Below are 19,759 nucleotides of genomic sequence, written 5' to 3'. Positions count from 1 at the left end.
ACGATGGATAGTGTAAATCAAACCAAGTTAACATTGAAATTTTTATATGATTTTTGTCTATTTCGAGAAAAATCAAGCTTATAAAAAAGAAGGAAGGGGAAAGGGATGTTTTAGTACCAACCATGTCACAAACAATGATTAACAATAGTCAAATGTTGATGGAGAATGTTGTTCGCCATGGGAAAGAAGTGTGAAACGTCAGGTCAATTTCATAAACAAAAATTACCCAAAACATAACGTTTTCCTACTATCATTGGACAACTAAATGATGGGTCACAAAAAATGAAATTTGAATGATAAAATCATAAGTTTATAAAGTTAGGTAACTAAAATAAAAATGTGATAAAAGCTGTATGACTAAGTACATAATTTACCAAATAAGTAACATGGAGATTTTATCATTGTAACATTCATTTTTAAGAGCTTTTAGAATAAAATAAAAAGAGTAAAGAGGGGATTTTAACCTTCTAAATTTTATTTTTATGTCTTATATATATATATTTTTAGTGTCTAGTAATTACATAGCTTTTAATTATATTTAGGATTTTTAATTTTTAATGTTTTTTAATCATTAGATGAGACTTCATATTTTATTTTTTTATTATACATTTTAAATATATATATTATAAATAAAATATTATTATTAAATTATTGAACCTAGTTTTTAAAAGAAAATTATTGAATATAATTAATAATTTTAAATATATTTTATATTTTTCATTCATAATATATATAATGGGCTATGAAGTCCAGCTCAGTAGCAACGACCTGTAACCTCGAGTGTTGCAAAAAACCCCAAACGTAAGACCATAAGTCGACACCAAATATGGCGCGAAAATAATCTACATTTCCCGCCAAATAAGGTATCCTTTACCCAAGGAGCATGCAATACCATTCTTTTTTCCTCACTTCAGTCTCAGAGAAATCTGCCCCCGTAGTTTTTGCCTCTCTTCTTCTTCTCTTAGACATGGCTTCAGATTCTTCTCCCGCTAATTTCAACAACGGTAATACTCTTTCTCTCTTCGACGCCTTGATTATTTTCCTATATTTAAACTCTAATTTGGTAGGTTATTATTTTTTTAAATCTTAATAATTGTTTCAGGTCCTTCCTCTGCTGATGATTCCTTTTCAAGTCCTATCCCTAACACCTCTTCACCAACTCATCGCCGCCGACGTGGCCGTCGTCAAGCCCCCACTCCTTCCGCTGCCGCCGCAACCCCACCTCCAAACCCTTCTCGTTTTGCTAACTCAGCATTTACTCCAACTCCATCCCGATCCACCAAGCGTGGCTGCCGTGCATCCGCTACAACCCGACTCCTCCTGCTGCTACCACTCCATCCTCCACGGACGATTTCCCGCCGCCATCTTCAGATGGTGGTGACGATATGGAGGAGGTCACTCCTACCTTCGTTTGGGGTACGAATATTAGCGTCCATGATGTGAAAAATGCAATTCAAATGTTCATCAAACATTTCAGAGACCCACAAGAATTAAGCAATGTGTTGAGTTAATCGATTGACGAATATGGCCAAGAGGGCGGTGAATTGGCAATTAAAATTTTGGTAGAAGCTTTTGCAGAAAATTGAAAGAAATTTGCACAACGATTTAGAGTGGTTTGACTTTCTCAACCAAAGTTTACGTCCACTACCTTAGCTATCCACACTAAGGATTTTCCACAAATTCATTAATTTGTCTTTCTTTTGAGGACAAAGAGTAACCTTACAAACCCTCAAGAATTATACCCCTAATTCTTGAGAACACTCTCTCCCAAAAAGAACAATACAAATTTGTAAACTTACAAGGAAATCCTCACAAGGTAGATTGTTTGCACAATTCTAGAACAAAGAAAAGAACACTCAAGAATGAATACAATTGAGCACAATAAGTGTTCTTGAAAGCAAAATGAATATTGAATGAAAGATAGGCTTGAAATGCTCAAACTTGAGGTTTGATGCTTTCTCTTTGATTCTCTCTTGATTCTAGTTGCTTGATGTTTCTTGTTTTTGATCAATGGCTTCTAAGCTTGCTTAAATACACCTTGAATCACTTCTGAACGTTGGGGATCATTAATGAAGCTTTTGGAGCCATTTAAGTGTGAAAACAATTAATATTTCTGCTTGGAGCGTGGGGGGATCGGTACCCCTAATGGGGAATAGGTTCCATAGGTGTAAAATTCAAATATTTCGACCGTTGAACAGTGGGGGGAATCGGTACCCCTTGGGGGGGAAATCGGTTCCCTCCGAGCATACTGGAATTCTCGGAGCCAAACCATTCAGGGGGAATCGGTACCCCCTTGGGGGGGAATCGGTTCCCTCTGAGCAATCTGGAATTTTTGGCTTTGAAATGGTTCGAAATATTTTGTAAAATCGTTTTGAAATTATTTTAAGATTAAAACTTAATTTTACACTTGAGTAAGGATTTAAAATGAACTTTGAAATACTTTGAATAATATTTTGATATTCGATTTAATATATCAAATATGCTTAGAAAAAATCTTTTTAAAAATTAAAATTCTTTTAATTTAATTTGTTATATCGAAACATCAAAATGTTTTCAACAATCTCCCCCTTTTTGATATAACAAAACATTTTAAGATTTTCTAATTTCAAAATGAATTTTGATTTTGAAAAATACTACTCCCCCTTACTTTAACACTACTCCTCTTCAAAAACTTCACTTTTAATTTAATAACATTTCTCCCTCTTTTTGTTAAATCAAAAAGATTTGTAAAAGAATTTAAACAAGGTTTTGAAATCATTTAGCCAATTGATTATATATATATAGTTTAAGCTGCTAAGATCACAATCAAGAGAAACGTTAGCCATTAGTTTCATAATCAATATTCATAAACAATGTGACATGGAAAATTGGTCATATATCTAACATGATGTAAATGATGCAATAATGAAGAAATTTAACCACACCAAATATATAAGTTCAAACATCTATAATCCATAAGTTCAAATATCCAACAACAAAAAGAAAACAATCCAAAAACATTCAAAATGTTTAAACAATAAGCTTTAAGTTCAAAGTACTAAAGCAAAACACAGAATCAAGCATCCGTAGGAGGATCGGGAGGAGGAAAACGAGCTCGTATAGCGGCCATTTCATGAGTGAGTTCATTAATACGAGCGTTGGTTGCTTCATTGTTTGCACGCATCTCCCAAAGAATTTCCAATTGTTGAGCTCCCATTGTGGATAAATGAGACTCTATAGAAGAAAAGCGCGAATCTATGGTAGCATATCAGAAATCGAATGTCTCTATAAAAGATTGAAAATATGGAGGCATTTGATTAGTTTGTTGTGCTTGCTCCTCGGGCTGCTCAGGATCATCTTCGGCTTCATCGATATCTCGCATTAATTGTTCAAGCTCGGGATCGTCGTCATCTACTGGAGGAGCTTGAGAAGAGCTAGCTCCCAGAGTATTTTCAGAAGATCAAACCCATTCACTGGTGTCCTTATTCTTTATCCATCCCGCTCTCGTTAAGGAAAGAAGATTAATTTGTTTCTTGAGAGGAAAGGCGACATCTAGACCTACTCTAAGCCCGGCTTTAGAAAATAGATTACTTATAATGCAACCATAAACTAGAGAGGAACAAAGTTTCTTATTTGGCACTAAGTTTATTTCAGCAAAAATAATCCCAAGAAGATTTATTTTAATACTGTTTTGGAAACAATGTAACCACCAAATATCTAAAGCACGAAGAGTAGAGTAACGGTCTCCGGATGGTCGAAACCACCAAGAAATCATTAGATGAAGAAAACGATCATGAAGATCTAAGACACTCGCACTATCCATTCTTTTATACTGAGAACCTAAAAGTTGTTTTTCATTTGATATACCATCATTATCTAATCCTAATTCATTAGCTATGTAAGTCGAGTCAAGATGGATGAATTATCCTAGGAGATAGGAACGAACTGCTATGGTTTTGGTTTGAGCTCGGTTTTTAACACACACGGCATTAGAATAGAATATGCAAACAAGTTGATGGTAAACTATAGGTTCAAGGTCACAAAGTTTATCAAATTTCCACTCTTCTAAAAGAGGAAGATATCTAAAATTGATATCTATCATAGCTTGACGAGAAGGGATACGTTCTTCTCTAATTTTGTAAGAGTCAAAATATTGATAATACCAAAAATGATGATTTCTAGGACCAGGATAATTGAAGCACAAGTTTTGGATAGTCATATTAGGATCAATGGGATTAGGATTAGGAATTAGAATTTCAGGAATATGAGGAGGATTTGGAGGTGGATTTGGTTGACGGTTTGAGCGACTAGATGATGACCTAGCACGTTTAGGATTGGACATTGTTTAGGAAATCAGAATAGAATGGATAACCTGCAATTTAGAAAACACATGTATGCAATTCAATTAATCCCAAAACTCAATTGAGTTCTCAATATTTCAAGGTTCCCTAAACCAAACCTAATGGGTAAATTTTTTAAAACTATTGAAAAATAAGGTATTGAAAATCAGTATATGTGAAGTTTTCATAACAGCAACATAATTCAATCAAAACACAATAATTTGAAAAACATTTTTTTTATTTAAAAAATTTCAAAGAATTTTGGAAAATTCTTGTGTTTTTGATGAAATTAGTTGTAAAATCAAGTTTCTAATCACTAAACAATCAATGCCCGATCACTATTTCTATCTAGAACTATTTGAAACTAGTCATATGTTCAAAATCAATGAAATAGAAAGTTTAGAAAAATTTACCTTGAAAGATGAGATTGAGTGGATTTTGATGTTGTTTGAACGATTTTAATGATGCTAGCAGGTTTAGGATTTGAAATATGATGAAATTCTGACTAAAATTCGATGTTATGAAGCAAAGAGGAGATAAGGAGAGAGAGGGGAAGAGAACGGTGTGAATGAAGAAATATTGAGGGTTTGAGGAAAAATTAGGGTGTTCTGCCCGTAAAAACCAGAACCCCAGGGGGGTATCGATTCCCTCTGCCCTATAATTTAAAAATCTATATTTTAAACACTAAAAATGCTAAATTAATCTTCTCTAGTGGTATTGGCAACTCATATATCAAAAATTAATTATGTTCAATCAATCAAATTAATCCTTAAACTACATTTGAACATAAAGTTAATTTTTCATCAAAAATCATAAACTCCCCCTAACTAATAGAAATGAATGTAATCAGAAATTACTATTATAAGCATTTTTCATTTAGTCTTAAAAGTGCTAAAATTATTTTAAACACTGAGTGAAGATAGGTCAGTTAAACCTAATTCTCTCATAAGTGTCCAAAAACGTTCCTTATCTAAAGGTTTTGTAAAGATATCCGCTAATTGATGCAAAGTATCAACAAATTCTAGAACTATATCTTCCTTAGTGACATGGTCTCTAATGAAGTGATGTCTTATTTCAAAGTGCTTAGTTCTAGAGTGTTGGATGAGATTTTTAGTGAGACAAATAGCACTAGTATTGTCACACTTGATAGGAATGGTACCTACTTCAATTCCATAATCAAAAAGTTGTTGTTTCATCCATAAAACTTGTGCACAACAACTACCAGCTGAAATGTATTCGGCTTCAGTGGTAGATAATGCAACACAATTTTGTTTCTTTGAAAACCAAGAAATCATCATATTTCCAAGGAATTGGCAAGTACCAGAGGTGCTTTTCCTATCTAATTTGCATCCTCCATAATCCGCATCAGAAAAGGCATGAAAGCTAAAGCTAGAGTCTCTAGGATACCAAAGTCCTAAACTAGGAGTGTCCTTAAGGTATCTAAAGATTCTCTTAACAGCTAGTAAATGTGATTCCTTAGGGCATGATTGAAATCTAGCACATAAGCAAACACTAAACATAATGTCCGGTCAACTTGCAGTTAGATAAAGTAGAGATCCAATCATTGACCTATATAATTTAACATCTACACATTTACCTCCTTCATCCAAGTCAAGCTTTGTAGAAGAGCTCATTGGAGTGTCATGAGGTTTCTAATTTTCCAGTCCAAACTTCTTGAGCATATCTTTGACGTACTTAGCTTGATTGATGAAGATGCCATCTTTTCTTTGCTTGATTTGGAGTCCCAAGAAAAATGAGAGCTCCCCATCATGCTCATTTCGAATTTGTTTTGCATTAGCTTAGAAAATTCTTGGCAAAGAACATCATTAGTAGAACCAAATATTATATCATCAACATAAATTTGAACTACTAATAAATCTTTACCTTTATGCTTTAAAAACAATGTAGTGTCAACCTTCCCTTTTGAAAAACCTTTTTTAATTAAAAAATTTAACAGTCTTTCATACCAAGCTCTAGGAGCTTATTTTAATCCATAAAATGCTTTTGTCAATTTAAGAACATGATCCAGAAATTTTGAATCTTCAAAACCTGGAGGTTGTTCCACATACACTTCTTCTTTTATAAAACCATTTAAAAATGCACTTTTAACATCCATTTGATATAGTTTAAATTCATGAAAACATGAAAATGTTAATAACATTCTAATTGCTTACATCCTAGCTACGGGAGCGTATGTTTCATCATAGTCTATGCCCTCTTCTTGAGTATACCCTTGAGCAACAAGTCTAACCTTTTTTCTCACTATATTACCACTCTCATCAAGCTTATTCCTAAATACCTATCTAGTACCTACAGTAGATTTATTACTAGGCCTTTCAACTAATGTACATACTTTACTTCTCTCAAATTGATTTAATTCTTCTTGCATAGCCATAATCCAATGTTCACCTTTTAATGCTTCTTTAATATTCTTAGGCTCTATGCATGAAATAAACGCAACATAATTACAAATATTTCTAAGAGAAGATCGAGTTGTTACCCCTTTGGATGGATCACCTATAATCTCACCATCCTTGACATAATTGTACTCTCTTGGATAAGATACTTCCCTTTCTTCAATGGTTAGATTCTCAAGAGGATCATGAGTTTCCTCATCTTTTGTTTCTTCCTTTGATGATGGTTCTTCAACGTCATGTCTAACTTCATTTGTATTTATAATACCTACATCATCATTCACACAAGAATCCTTCCTCGGAAGGGGATTATCATCGAAAATAACATGTATAGACTCTTCTACAACTAAATTTCTTTTATTAAATACTCGATAAGCTTTAGAATTTAAGGAATAACCCAGAAAAATTCATTCATCACTTTTAGCATCAAATTTGCCAAGGTTTTCTTTACCGTTGTTCAAAACCAAACATTTACATCCAAAAGGATGAAAATAGCTAATGTTAGGCTTTTTATTTTTTAAAATTTCATATGGAGTTTTCTTTAAAATTGGCCTAATCATTACTCAATTTACAACATAACAAGCGGTATTTGTGGCTTCCGCCCAAAAATATTTTGGCAAATTATTTTCACAAAGCATGGTTCTAGCCATTTCTTCTAAAGTTCGATTTTTTCTCTCAACAACTCCATTTTGTTGAGGGGTTCTAGGTGCTGAAAAATTATGGCTAATACAATTAGAATTATAAAACTCAATAAATCCAAGATTTTCAAATTCAGTGTCATGATCACTCCTGACACTAGTTATAGAGTAACCTTTTTCGTTTTGGATTATTTTTGGAAATATGATGAAATGTTTCATATTTAGTACTTAAAAATAGAACCCAAGTATATCTAGAATAGTCATCTACCAAGACAAATGCATATTGTTTTCCACCCAAGCTAGTAGTCCTAGTTGGCCCAAAAAGATCTATATGGATCAATTTTAATACTCTACTAGTTGTTACGTCATTAATGGATTTAAAAGAAACTCGCTTTTGTTTTCTTTTAGCACAAGCATCACAGATTTTATCATTATCAAATTTTAGTTTAGGCAGCCCTCGAACCAATTCTCCTTGAACTAACCGTTGCAAAACACTCATGCTAGCATGCCCTAGTCTCATATGCCATAACCAACTATCATGCTCATCCTTTGTAACTAGGCATAAATTAGTCATTTCTATAGAGTCTAAATGCACCATGTATATGTTTCCTATTCTATGACCAACAAGCATAATCCTATTAGATGCAATGTCAATGACTTTACAACTATTAGTTTCAAATATGACATTGAATCCCTTATCACATAATTGACTAATACTCAAGAGATTATGTTTTAATCCATTCACATATAAAACATTCTTAATTTGTATGGAAGAGGTATTACCAATAGTACCAATACCTTCAATGTGACCTCTTGAATCATCACCAAAAGTCACTTCTCCTCTATTTTTGGCGTTAAGCTCAATGAACCGGCTTTTGTCTCCGGTCATGTGTCTTGAGCATCCACTATCAAGGTACCATGAATTTGGATTTGTTTCCCGTGCCTTGTAGCAATACTCCTTTTCCTACAAACATAGATTAATTTCTAATTTTTGGTACCCAATTTCTTTTGGGTCCATATCCATTAGTTTCCAAAATCCTAGTCCCCTTATGTATCCATTTGTGTAGGATATTCTTATCTTTAGTAGTAATGAGCTCTTTAGGAACCCATATACTTCTAACAATTTTTCCATTAGAGATTCTTTGGGGACCTCTATGATTGTAGTTTTTAAAACTTTTTCTAACAAAGTTGGATTTTGAATTTTCTCCATTTCCAAAATGTTTTGTTCCAACTTTATCAAAAAAAGCTTTAAGATCATCAATTTTCTTTTGATGATCATCATTGACCTTTGAAAGTAAATTTTGCAAATCCAAATTTTTCTTTTCAAACTTTTCTAGTTTGATTTGCAAATCTTTGATTTTACTTTCAAGATCGTTGTTGGTTTTGGATATGAGTTTATTTTCATTTTTCAATTTTGAAACATCATTTTTATATTTTAAAAACAATTTCTCATAATCCGAAGTCAACCTATTATATTCCTCTAATAGCTCATCATAAGATATATCATCAAAATCAGATGAGTTAGAGGTTACCTTAGAATCTTCCCCGAATGCCATCAAGCACAAGTTTGGTACTTCTTGTTCTTCTTCATCGGAACCTTCTTCATCGCTCCATGTAGCCACATGAGCCTTGTGCTTATTCTTTGATTGACCTTTCTATTCAATTGTGGGCAATCATTTTTCACATGCCCCGGCTTTTTGCATTCATAGCAAATGATCGGGTCCTTCTATTTTGGTTCATTTTTAGGCCTTCATTTCGTTTGAATTTTCTCCCTCGGTAAGGTCTCATCATTTTTCTGAACCGTTTGGCAAACAATGCCATTTCCTCATCATCGTCATTTTCATCCGAATCACTCTCATCTTTTGTGGATTTGAGAGCAACTCCAATGTTTTTCTTCTTCTCCTTTTCCTTTGGTCTCTTCAATCTTATCAAGGTCCACCTCATCTTCAAGCATCATTTCATGAGTGAGGAGTGAACAGATTAGCTCTTCAAGAGTTAAGGACGTTAGGTCCTTAGACTCGATGATTACCATCTTCTTTGATTGCCACGATTTTGGAAGTGAGTAGATTAACTTCCTCATAAGCTTTTCATTTGAAATGATCTCTCCATATGATTTGAGACCATTGACAATCGTTGAAAATCTATCCGTCATAACTTTGATATATTCATTTGGTTTCATCCTAAAATTTTCATAACTATGCGTTAGAATACTAATTTTAGATTTCTTTACCTCATCGGTACCTTCATGAGTGACTTGAAGTTTGTCCCATATTTCTTTGACGGTGTACAAGATGAAACTCTTACGTATTCATCTAGTCCAAGAGCACAAAATATGATATGGATGGCTTTGGAGTTGAGCTGGAACATTTTTGTCTCTTCTTCACTCCACCCACTCCATAATTTTGGATGAGTGAGAGGCTTGATGTATCATTCTTTTACGACATTCCATGCTCCCATGTTACTTGCTTGAATGAAGTACATCATCCTATTTTTCCAATAGGCATAGTTAGACCCATTGAAGAAATGAGGCTTATTGGCGGGCATCGAATTGAGACCGGAGTCGAAGTTTGAAGTAGAGGCCATTGATGACTTTGATTATCGATGTAAATCTTCCCGAATCGACTCAAGAGGCGATTAAACCTTTAAATAAGTTAGGCTCTGATACCAATTGTTGAGTTAATCGATTGACGAATATGGGCAAGAGGGGGTGAATTGGCAATTAAAATTATGGTAGAAGCTTTTGCAGAAAATTGAAAGAAATTTGCATAGCGATTTAGAGTGGTTCGACTTTCTCAACCAAAGTCTACGTCCACTACCTTAGCTACTCACACTGAGGATTTTCCAAAAATTCACTAATTTGTCTTTCTTTTGAGGACAAAGAGTAATCTTACAAACCCTCAAGAATTATACCCCAAATTCTTGAGAACACTCTCTCCCAAAGAGAACAATACAAATTTGCAAACTTATAAGGAAATCCTCATAAGGTAGATTGTTTGCACAATTCTAGAACAAAGAAAAGAACACTCAAGAATGAATACAATTGAGCACAATAAGTGTTCTTGAAAGAAAAATGAATATTGAATGAAAGATAGGCTTGAAATGCTCAAACTTGAGGTTTGATACTTTCTCTTTGATTCTCTCTTGATTCTAGTTGCTTGATGTTTCTTGTTTTTGATTAATGGATTCTAAGCTTGCTTAAATACACCTTGAATCACTTCTGAATGTTTGGGATCATTAATGAAGTTTTTGAAGCCGTTTAAGTGTGAAAACAATTAATATTTCTACTTGGAGTGTGGGTGGAATCGATACCCCTAATGGGGAATCGGTTCCCTAGGTGTAAAATTCAAATATTTCGACCGTTGAACAGTGGGGGGAATCGGTTCCCTCCGAGTATACTGGAATTCTCGGAGCCAAACCATTCAGGGGGAATCGGTACCCCCTTAGGGGGAATCGGTTCCCTCTGAGCAATCTGGAATTTTTGGCTTTGAAATGGTTCGAAATATTTTGTAAAATCGTTTTGAAATTATTTTAAGATTAAAACTTAATTTTACACTTGAGTAAGGATTTAAAATGAACTTTGAAATACTTTGAGTAATATTTTGATATTCGATTTAATATATCGAATATGCTTAGAAAAAATCTTTTTCAAAATTAAAATTCTTTTAATTTAATTTGTTATATCAAAACATCAAAATGTTTTCAACACAATGATATCTATGGAGAAGGGAAATATACGAGAATGATACATAGAGTTCTTGAAGTTGAAGGAGAATGTATAGACGTTGATGCTCATGATGTTTTTAATTATGATTGTGATTTGTATAACAAAATGATGAGGTATCCCCTCGAGGTTTTAGCGATTTTTGATATCGTCTTGACGGACCTCGTTAGTTTGATTAATCCTCTGTTCGATAAACATGTGCAAGTTTGGACTCATAATCTGAAGTGTTCTACTTCCATGAGAAATCTCAACCCATCCGGTCAGTTCTCTTTTATTTTGCATAGATTTTGCATTTGTGCGTGTCTGTGTGTTGTATTAATTTGGGTTTTTTATTGGTTTAGATATTGAGAAGATGGTGTCATTAAAAGGGATGGTTATCAGATGTAGTTCAATAATTCCTGAGATTAGGGAAGCAATGTTCAGGTGTATTGTTTGCGGCTATCATTCTGATCCTGTTGTTGTTGATAGAGGTAATTGATCTTTCTGATGATCCTTTAACAAGTTTGGTTTTTGGAGTAATGTTGCTAATGTATTTGTTTACTGGTCAATGGTGCTATAAGGACGAATAACTGAGCCTACTTCATGCTTGAAGCATGAGTGTATGGCCAAGAACTCAATGACGTTGGTTCACAATAGATGCAGGTAACTACCAGTATAATGTTTAGTAGGTTTTACAATAAGTGAATTTTCTTAGTCGCATCGATGTTAAGACCTTTTTCAAAGGTTAATTTCTTCTTTTATAGGTGTGTTTAGTCATTGTTAAATTCATTTTTTATTTGATCATGCTTATACAAGTAGGTTTGATTTTATGGTTACTTTAGGGTCAAACATTTATGCCTATTTGAGTTATTATGAGACCAAAACTAATCGGTTCTATGTCCCAAACATCAGGTTTGCTGATAAGCAGATTGTGAGGCTCCAGGAGACACTAGATGAGATCCCTGATGGAGTGACGCCACACATAGTGAGCTTGTTGATGTATGATAAGCTAGTGGATGCTAGAAAACCTGGTGACAGGGTTGAGGTTAGACACTTAAGAACTATGTTGCGTGATCACAAATAGCCTGGTTGTTTTATTTGTTTGCTCAGTATTCTTGTCTATTGCATTAGGTCACCGGCATTTATAGGGCTATGAGTGTCCGAGTCGGGCCAACACAAAGAACTGTGAAATCACTGTTCAAGGCATGTTTTCTCTTATGCTTTTGTAAGGTTTATAGCTCTCCAAGTATTTAAATATGTTTACAAAAATTTCTTTGCTTGCATACACACATTGATTGTCTTCACATAAAGAAAATTGATAAGTCGAGAATGATGACTGTGGACCCTATGGAAACTGATAAGGGCTCACAAAGGGTCGATGATGATGTCCAGTTTGATGAAGACAAGGTCTAATAAATAACCCATTCTTCTCTTGCAAAATTCAATTATATTGGCTACTTTTCTCATAACCTTTTTCAATACTGCAGGTGGAAAAGTTGAAAGAGTTATCAAAACAACTAGATATATATAAAAAACTAACTAGGTCATTGGTACCCAACATTTGGGAGCTTGATAATGTGAACAAAGGCCTTCTTTTCCAGGTACGTCTTTGACATTAGACATTCATTTTTTGCTCAGATAGTAATAACTAGTTATTTGTCTTCAATGTAGCTTTTTGGCGGGAATGCTCTTAAGTTGCTATATGGTGCTAGCTTCTGTGGTGACATCAATATCCTTCTGGTTGGTGATCCTGGAACCAACAAGTCCCAGTTACTCCAATACATACACAAGCTTGCTCCTCGTGGCATTTACACCAGTGGAAGATGGAGCTCTGTTGTTGGATTGATTGTTTATGTTGCCAAGGTCATTGATGTTTGGAATGTGTTTGTTTCTAATTTAGAATTATTAAAAGGCCATTCCAGAGGTCGTTCGTTGACAGTGCACAGAAGCTCGCATTCTTCCAAGAGTGTGCCTATAGAGAAGATGAGAATGCCATGTTATAGTAGAGTTTATAGAAGAAGTAGGGAGAGGAATTACTGGCATGGGAATGAATATAAGGGAAATATTGCCAATGAGGTTGTTTCAGATTCAAAAATGGTTGAAGATCAGTTTTTCTCATTTATTCAGCAAATTTATAATACATCAAGGCTTAATTTACTAGATTGTGAGGATCCAAATTCAGTCCTGGAATCTGGTGGTGGAGGTTTAGATGGAGAGTATGGAGGATGTGATTTGGATAAATAACATTTTCTTTCCAATTCTCGCTTGACAAGTAGAAGAGTTAAAAGATTATTGTTTAGGGAAACTATAGATCAAGTCAGTATTTCTATAGCAGCTTCTTCAGTCTTCTCATACCTCTTAGATGAAGCAATTGCTACATGGCAAGTTAGTCAGATTTTGGGGGTTTCCTTCAAGCAGGGGAATGAAGCTTTTTTGGAAAAAATAATTAACTTAGAGAAAGGTTGTAATATGGCTAATTGAGAGTCATATCGAGGTTTTGAGATTGTTCTGTTATTATCCATGAAGGAAAACTTAGCAATAATTACATGAAATTTAAGGGGTTTGGGTAAAAAGGAAAAACAGAGAGCGGTGCAGAGATTAGTTGCAAACTCGCATCCTTCTTTTTTTTGGCTACAAGAAACTAAAGCAGAGAAGATACAAAGGTATTTTCTAAGAAGAAACATGTTAAATAGTTTTCAAGGGGTTATTGAACCGTCAGCTATTGGTTCTTCAGGGGGTTATTATTTTGTTGGGATGATAAAGTTTTTGAGAGTGAAGATCATTGCATAAATAGAAGATTCATTGCGATTACAGGAAAATTCAGATTTAATCAGTTCAGAAGCGTCCTCATTAATGTGTATGGGCCTTCTGTGGAGAAGGAAAAAGAAAGCTTTTTTGAAGAACTTAGTCAGTTCATTTCGGGACAGAATTTGCAGGTTTGTGTTAGAGGGGATTTCAATGTCTACTTGTGTAAAGATGAGAAGATGGGCAGAGCTCATAATAGAGTTTCAATAAGGATTTTCTCTCATTTTATTCAGTCTGTAGGATTAATTAATCTGCCTATGGAGGGGGGAAGGTTCACTTGGAGTAATAACCAAGATGATTCCACTTTTATTAGATTGGATAGATTCTTGGTGGATGGACAATTCTTGGCTTCTTTTCCTGAGATTATCCAGTCTCTTATTCCTAAGTCCATCTCAGATCACAATGTCGTATTGTTACAAAATGATGGTGTTAATTGGGGAAATAAGCCTTTTAGACTCTTCAGTTATGTGATGGAGGAAGATGGTTTTGAGGATATGGTTTGTCAAACAATTATAGATTGCAAGAAGCGCAAGAGAAAATTGAGAATTCTTGGTATTTTTAAGAACTCTAAATTAGCCATCAAACAGTGGACAGGGAAGAAAAACAAGTTTTCGGGAGCTGCAATTTCTGATTTAGAAAACAAAATTCAAAAGCTTGAGGTGGTAGCACAACAAAGGCATGACAGTTCGATTCAAGAGATTGTTGACGAGTTAAAGGCGTGTAAAAGAGAATTTTGGAGACTTCATAGATTTGAGGAGTTGATTTGGCATCAAAATTCTAGACAAAGGTGGGTGAATGATGGAGATCGAAACACAAGATACTTTCATACTTGTGTATCGGTGAGGAGAGATAATAAAATGCATTGATTGTTTTAAAAGTGAATGGGAATTTTACACGGGACCCAAAGCTGCTGTAAAAAATCACTTTTTTAAAATTTTCAATGAGAGGTCTATATTGGAGGTTGAAGCTATAAGGTTGACTTTTCCTACTATCTCTTTCGAACAAAGAGGTCTTTTAGAGAAGGTTTTTTCCGAGGAGGAAGTGTGGGAGACTTTAAAGTCTTGTGATAGTAACAAAGCTCCGGGACCAGACAGATTGAATTTGGGTTTCTTCAAAAGGTTTTGGCTTGTGCTAAAGGATAACATTATGGATTTTTTTCACAAATTCTCTTTGGGGAAAGAATGGGAGCATGGTATTAATCATACCTTTATCACCCTTATTCCTAAAGGGACTAACAATGGGTGCCTTGATGATTTTAGACCCATAAGCTTAGTGGGAGGATTTTACAAAATTTTAACCAAGTGTTTTTCAAGGAGGCTTAGAAGTTGTATAGGAGATATCATAAGCCCGACTCAATTTGCTTTCATACTCGGTCGACAAATTTTGGATTGTTCTCTAATTGCAAACGAGGGTATAGATTATTGGAGAAAGAAAGGGCTAAAGGGTTGCGTATTAAAAGTTGATTTCAAAAAGGCTTACGATACTATTGATTGGCCTATTTTATTCAAGGTAATGGAAAAAATGGGATTTAGCTCTACTTGGATCAGTTGGATTAGGAGGTGTGTTACTATAACTTTGATTTCAGTGTTGGTTAATGGGGTTTCAACGGAGGAGTTTCCAATGGCAAAGGGGCTAAGACAGGGTTGTTCACTCTCTCCCTTATTATTTAATCTAGTAGGGGAATTGTTGAATTTACTAATCCTAAGGGCGGTTTTAGAGGATTATCTTCTGGTTTGAAAGTAGGTAAGGAGGAAGGGTCTTTTAACCTTACACACTTACAATTTGCCGATGATTTAATTATTTTTTGTGGGGTTTCGAAGATGCATATTATGAATGTGAAGAGAGTGCTTAGAGTGTTTGAGGTTATGTCAGGGTTGCAACTAAATCTCAAGAAGAACAAACTGTTCGGAGTAAACACATCTCTAGAGGAGGTTCAAACTTGGGCAGATTCAATTGGTTGTGCAGTGGATATTTTTCCCTATAATTATCTAGGCTTGCCTCTAGGCGCAACAAAGAATTCCTCAGTTATTTGAGAACCGATGGTGTAGAATTTTCATTCAAAATTAGCAGGTTGGAAGGCATCGACTTTATCACTAGCTGGAAGAATGGTTTTGATTAAATCTATCTTATGCTCACTGCCCACATATTTTCTGTCAATGTTTAAGATTCCAGTTTCAATCCTTAAGGTCCTCAATTCTATTATGTCTAATTTTCTATGGGGAGGTGGCAATGGTAAGAAGAAAATTCATTGGGTTAAATGGGCTGAAGTATGTAAACCTAAGAATGAGGGAGGGTTGGGAGTACGTAATCTGAATTTCATGAACAAAGCTTTGCTAGGGAAATGGTCCTGGAGATTTGCAAACGAGAGGAATTTTTTTGGAGGAGATTTATTTGTTCTAAATACAGTTTTGATTCTTCTAGGTTATTATTTGACAGTAAACTCCTAGCTTGTACTTCTTGACAGTGGAGATCAGTGGTTAATAATTATTTCAAGCAAGATCCATTTGGTTTTAATTTTCGTTCCTTATGTATCTTTCAAGTTGGCAATGGAAGGCCCATTTAATTTTGGCAGGACGTTTGGGCAACAGATTATCCGTTACAGGTCATTTTTCCAAGATTGTTCTTGATTGCTACTAATAAATCAGGAAAACTATGTGAGTTTGGAGATTTTCATCCATCGGGCTAGATTTGGGATGTTCAAGTTAGAAGAAATTTAAATGATTGGGAGATGGAACAATGGTGTAATTTGATGAGTACTATTTCTTTTGTTTCTTTGTCTAAGGAATCTAGTGATGGCTTGATTTGGAAAGGCAGTGGGGATGATATGTTTTCAGTCAGTTCTTGTATTAAGAAGTGTGTTACTGGTTCTGAAGAGGTTCAATTATGGAAGAAGGTTGTTTGGAGAGGATTACTACCACCAAGAGTTGAAACATTATTGTGGCAAATTGTGCAGCAAAAGCTTGCTGTTAAAATAGAATTGGCAAGAAGAGGAGTTCAAGGAATTGATGATGTTTTATGTCCTCTTTGTAAAAAGTTTGAAGAGTCTTCCTCACATTTATTCTTTTCTTGTTCGGTTGTGTGGGCATTATGGAATAAATTTTTAAAATTGTCGAGTTTTAGTTCTGTTCTTCATGAAGTTGCTAAAACTTTTCTATTAGGCTGGGAAGAGTTGAAGCCAAATTCTGCTATATGGTCATTCATTCCTGAGGTTGTTATTTGGACCATTTGGAAAACCAGAAATTTTATTGTTTTTGAAGGGGGAAAGTTGGATCAGATTGAATTATTCTTTTTAGCAAGAGCCAGGCTTGCATCTTGGTTCCCAGCTAAGTATAAGGATATCTCTATTCCTAAAGACTCGTTAATTTCGGAACCTTCATTAGGGGATTTTCATTCGTCCTACAACTTCCTGAAGTCTTCTATTATTCCCTGGTGTCCTCCTTCTATAGGCTTCATTAAACTGAATGTGGATGTTGTCACTAGTAGTGATTGGAAGAAAAGTGGATTGGGAGGCATTTTAAGGGATCATCTTGGTGCAATATTAGAAACTTTTCAAGAGATAGAGGGTCCGGGTCCTCCAACTTTGAAGGAACTCAAGGCTATTCAAAGGGGATTTGTTTTCGTCTCATCTATCCAAGGGTGGGAAAATTTTCGATTGATTGTTGAGAGTGACAGCATGGTTGCAGTGGACTGAATTATTAAAGTTGATTCTTGTCCAGTTGTGTATGCTTTTATTGTTAAAGATATAGTTGTAAAACTTAGGTTTTGTGGGGGAATTGTTAGATGGGTTGCAAGGACGGCTAATATGGAAGGTGATGCCTTAGCAAGGTTAGTATAGGCTGAATTTTATGTATTTTGATTTTTCGAGTGGCTACTTGTAAGGGTTATTGGGTTTTCTTTCTCTAGGTTGTAATTCCTACTTTATTTAATAAAGTTCTAAGGCACTCTTTTCTATCTTTCGCTGATTAAGGAGTTTACACAAACTCCATTAATCAATAAGGTGGTTTTTAATGAGTCCTTCAAATCTTATCAAAAAAATTTGCAGATTGTTGAGCATGATATCATAGATCTTGCTACATTGACATCATATGTGAGTTATGCTCGTAAGAATATTAACCCAAAATTATCTGATGAAGCTGCTGAAGACCTAACCCGAGGGTATGTTGAGATGAGGAAAAGAGGAAATTTCCCTGGCAGCAGTAAAAATGTATGATGCATTTAGTTTTCATGTCCCCCGATTCTCTTCATTATTGACTTTCATGTAATTGGTAGATAGAACCCTGTATTGCTATCAACATTTTGCATTCTTGGATCAAGTATAATCTTGACATACAAATTTTTTTAACCCTGTTTCTGTATTTTGATATGTCAACAGATCATCACAGCAACACCAAGGCAAATTGAGAGTCTAATACGTCTCAGTGAAGCATTGGCTCGTATTCGCTTCTCAGAATGGGTTAGTTATCTCTGGTTTATCTTAGCAGCTATAAGGACTTCATTATGAGCTGAATAATGAAAATCCATTCTGTTATTTGAAGGTTGAAATAAGAGATGTAACTGAAGCATTCCGGCTTTTGGAAGTTGCTATGCAGCAATCAGCAACTGATCACTCCACTGGTAATGTTTTAACCATACTTCTTTATTGCGAATTCATTTCCCCACCATAAGAACAATCTAATGAACCCTTCCATTTTTTTCCCTTTTTTTTCTCTAAAGGAACCATTGATATGGATCTTATAACCACGGGAGTTTCTGCAAGTGAAAGGATGAGGAGGGACGGTGTGCTATCAGCAGCACGCAACATAATAATGGATAAGCTACACCTTGGGGGACCATCAATACGATTGTTAGAGGTAAGCTAGTTCAGTAGATTTAAATCTGGAAGCTTTCATATAGTTCCGAAAATCAACTGCTTGATCACCTACTTGGTTAATCCTACAGTTACTTGATGAAATGAAGAAGCAGAGCTCTGGCAGCGAAATCCACCTTCATGATGTGACAATCCAAGCCTCTTTCTTCCTTTCACTCCCATTTAAAATGAACATGCTCAAACTGATTAACACATTTGTTTTTTTCTTTCATTCGTTTTTATTGTCCAATTCAGCTAAGAACTGCAGTTGCAACTCTAGCCAGCGAGGGTTTTGTTGTTCTTCATGGCGACAGTGTGAAGAGAATATAAAGATGAGAAGTTACGAGAGAAACCAAAACCGACATGCTAACCGTGAATGCTGCCTTGCGACTTCCGAGATACCCTCCGCAAAAGACATGTACTCTTTTATGGTATCACTCACTCAGCCTGTGGTAGACATTCTTTGATAGAAGAGAATGAATCGAGTGTTATGTATGTCATTAAGTAGGTGATTGTGACATTGTATCATATGCTTAGCAGCTTTTGGTAATACATGGCTTATGCATTTCCATTTCCTTTTTCTTGTTGAAAAAAGTCGTAAATTAATGTTGTTTAACGATAAAATGGAGTGGTACCCATTGCAAAGGTTATTCCCCCCCCCCCCAATATTCATTGGTTATATCTAGAGACCTTTATGAGGTGGATTAAATTGAATAGAAAACAAAGTTTTTAAAGTGATGAATCCCTAATCCAGAAGTTAGGTTTAATATAGGTGGTTTTGATTATCCAATTATTGAATGGTTTATGGCTCATGCATAATACTTAACGGGGCTTACGGTAGCTAATAAATTAATTTGATAAATTAAGAAACAGTGTATTTATTAAATATATAAATTTTTTAATAGTATTAGGTGATTATAATATTTTTTATGTTTAAAATATTTTTTATTCATTGATAATATACATACACTTTAAATACACAGTTGCTTCAGCTTAGAATTTTAAAACATAATAATTTCTCTTTATTCAGGTCACTT

General features: G+C 34.8%; 1 protein-coding gene across 1 annotated transcript; it reads left to right on the top strand.

Annotated features, from left to right (window-relative positions):
* Positions 1-925: 925 nt before the first annotated feature.
* On the top strand, positions 926-19,175 carry LOC120133923. Its single transcript, XM_039150414.1, is given in 20 exon segments — positions 926-1,004; positions 1,103-1,305; positions 1,308-1,495; positions 11,077-11,351; positions 11,434-11,562; positions 11,653-11,734; positions 11,984-12,116; positions 12,203-12,276; positions 12,358-12,478; positions 12,559-12,672; positions 12,743-13,287; positions 13,806-14,715; positions 16,659-17,552; positions 17,919-18,080; positions 18,249-18,329; positions 18,412-18,490; positions 18,590-18,726; positions 18,815-18,868; positions 18,978-19,090; positions 19,142-19,175. Coding segments are annotated over 19 exon segments (4,293 nt in total). The 5' UTR covers positions 926-967; the 3' UTR covers positions 19,053-19,090; positions 19,142-19,175.
* The last annotated feature ends 584 nt before the right edge of the window (positions 19,176-19,759 follow it).

This window comes from Hibiscus syriacus, unplaced genomic scaffold, assembly GCF_006381635.1.
Source record: "Hibiscus syriacus cultivar Baekdansim isolate YM2019G1 unplaced genomic scaffold, ASM638163v2 tig00110597_pilon, whole genome shotgun sequence".
NCBI lineage: Eukaryota > Viridiplantae > Streptophyta > Magnoliopsida > Malvales > Malvaceae > Hibiscus > Hibiscus syriacus.
Note: the sequence above shows the minus strand (reverse complement) of the source record. Positions and strands in the feature narration are given on the sequence as shown.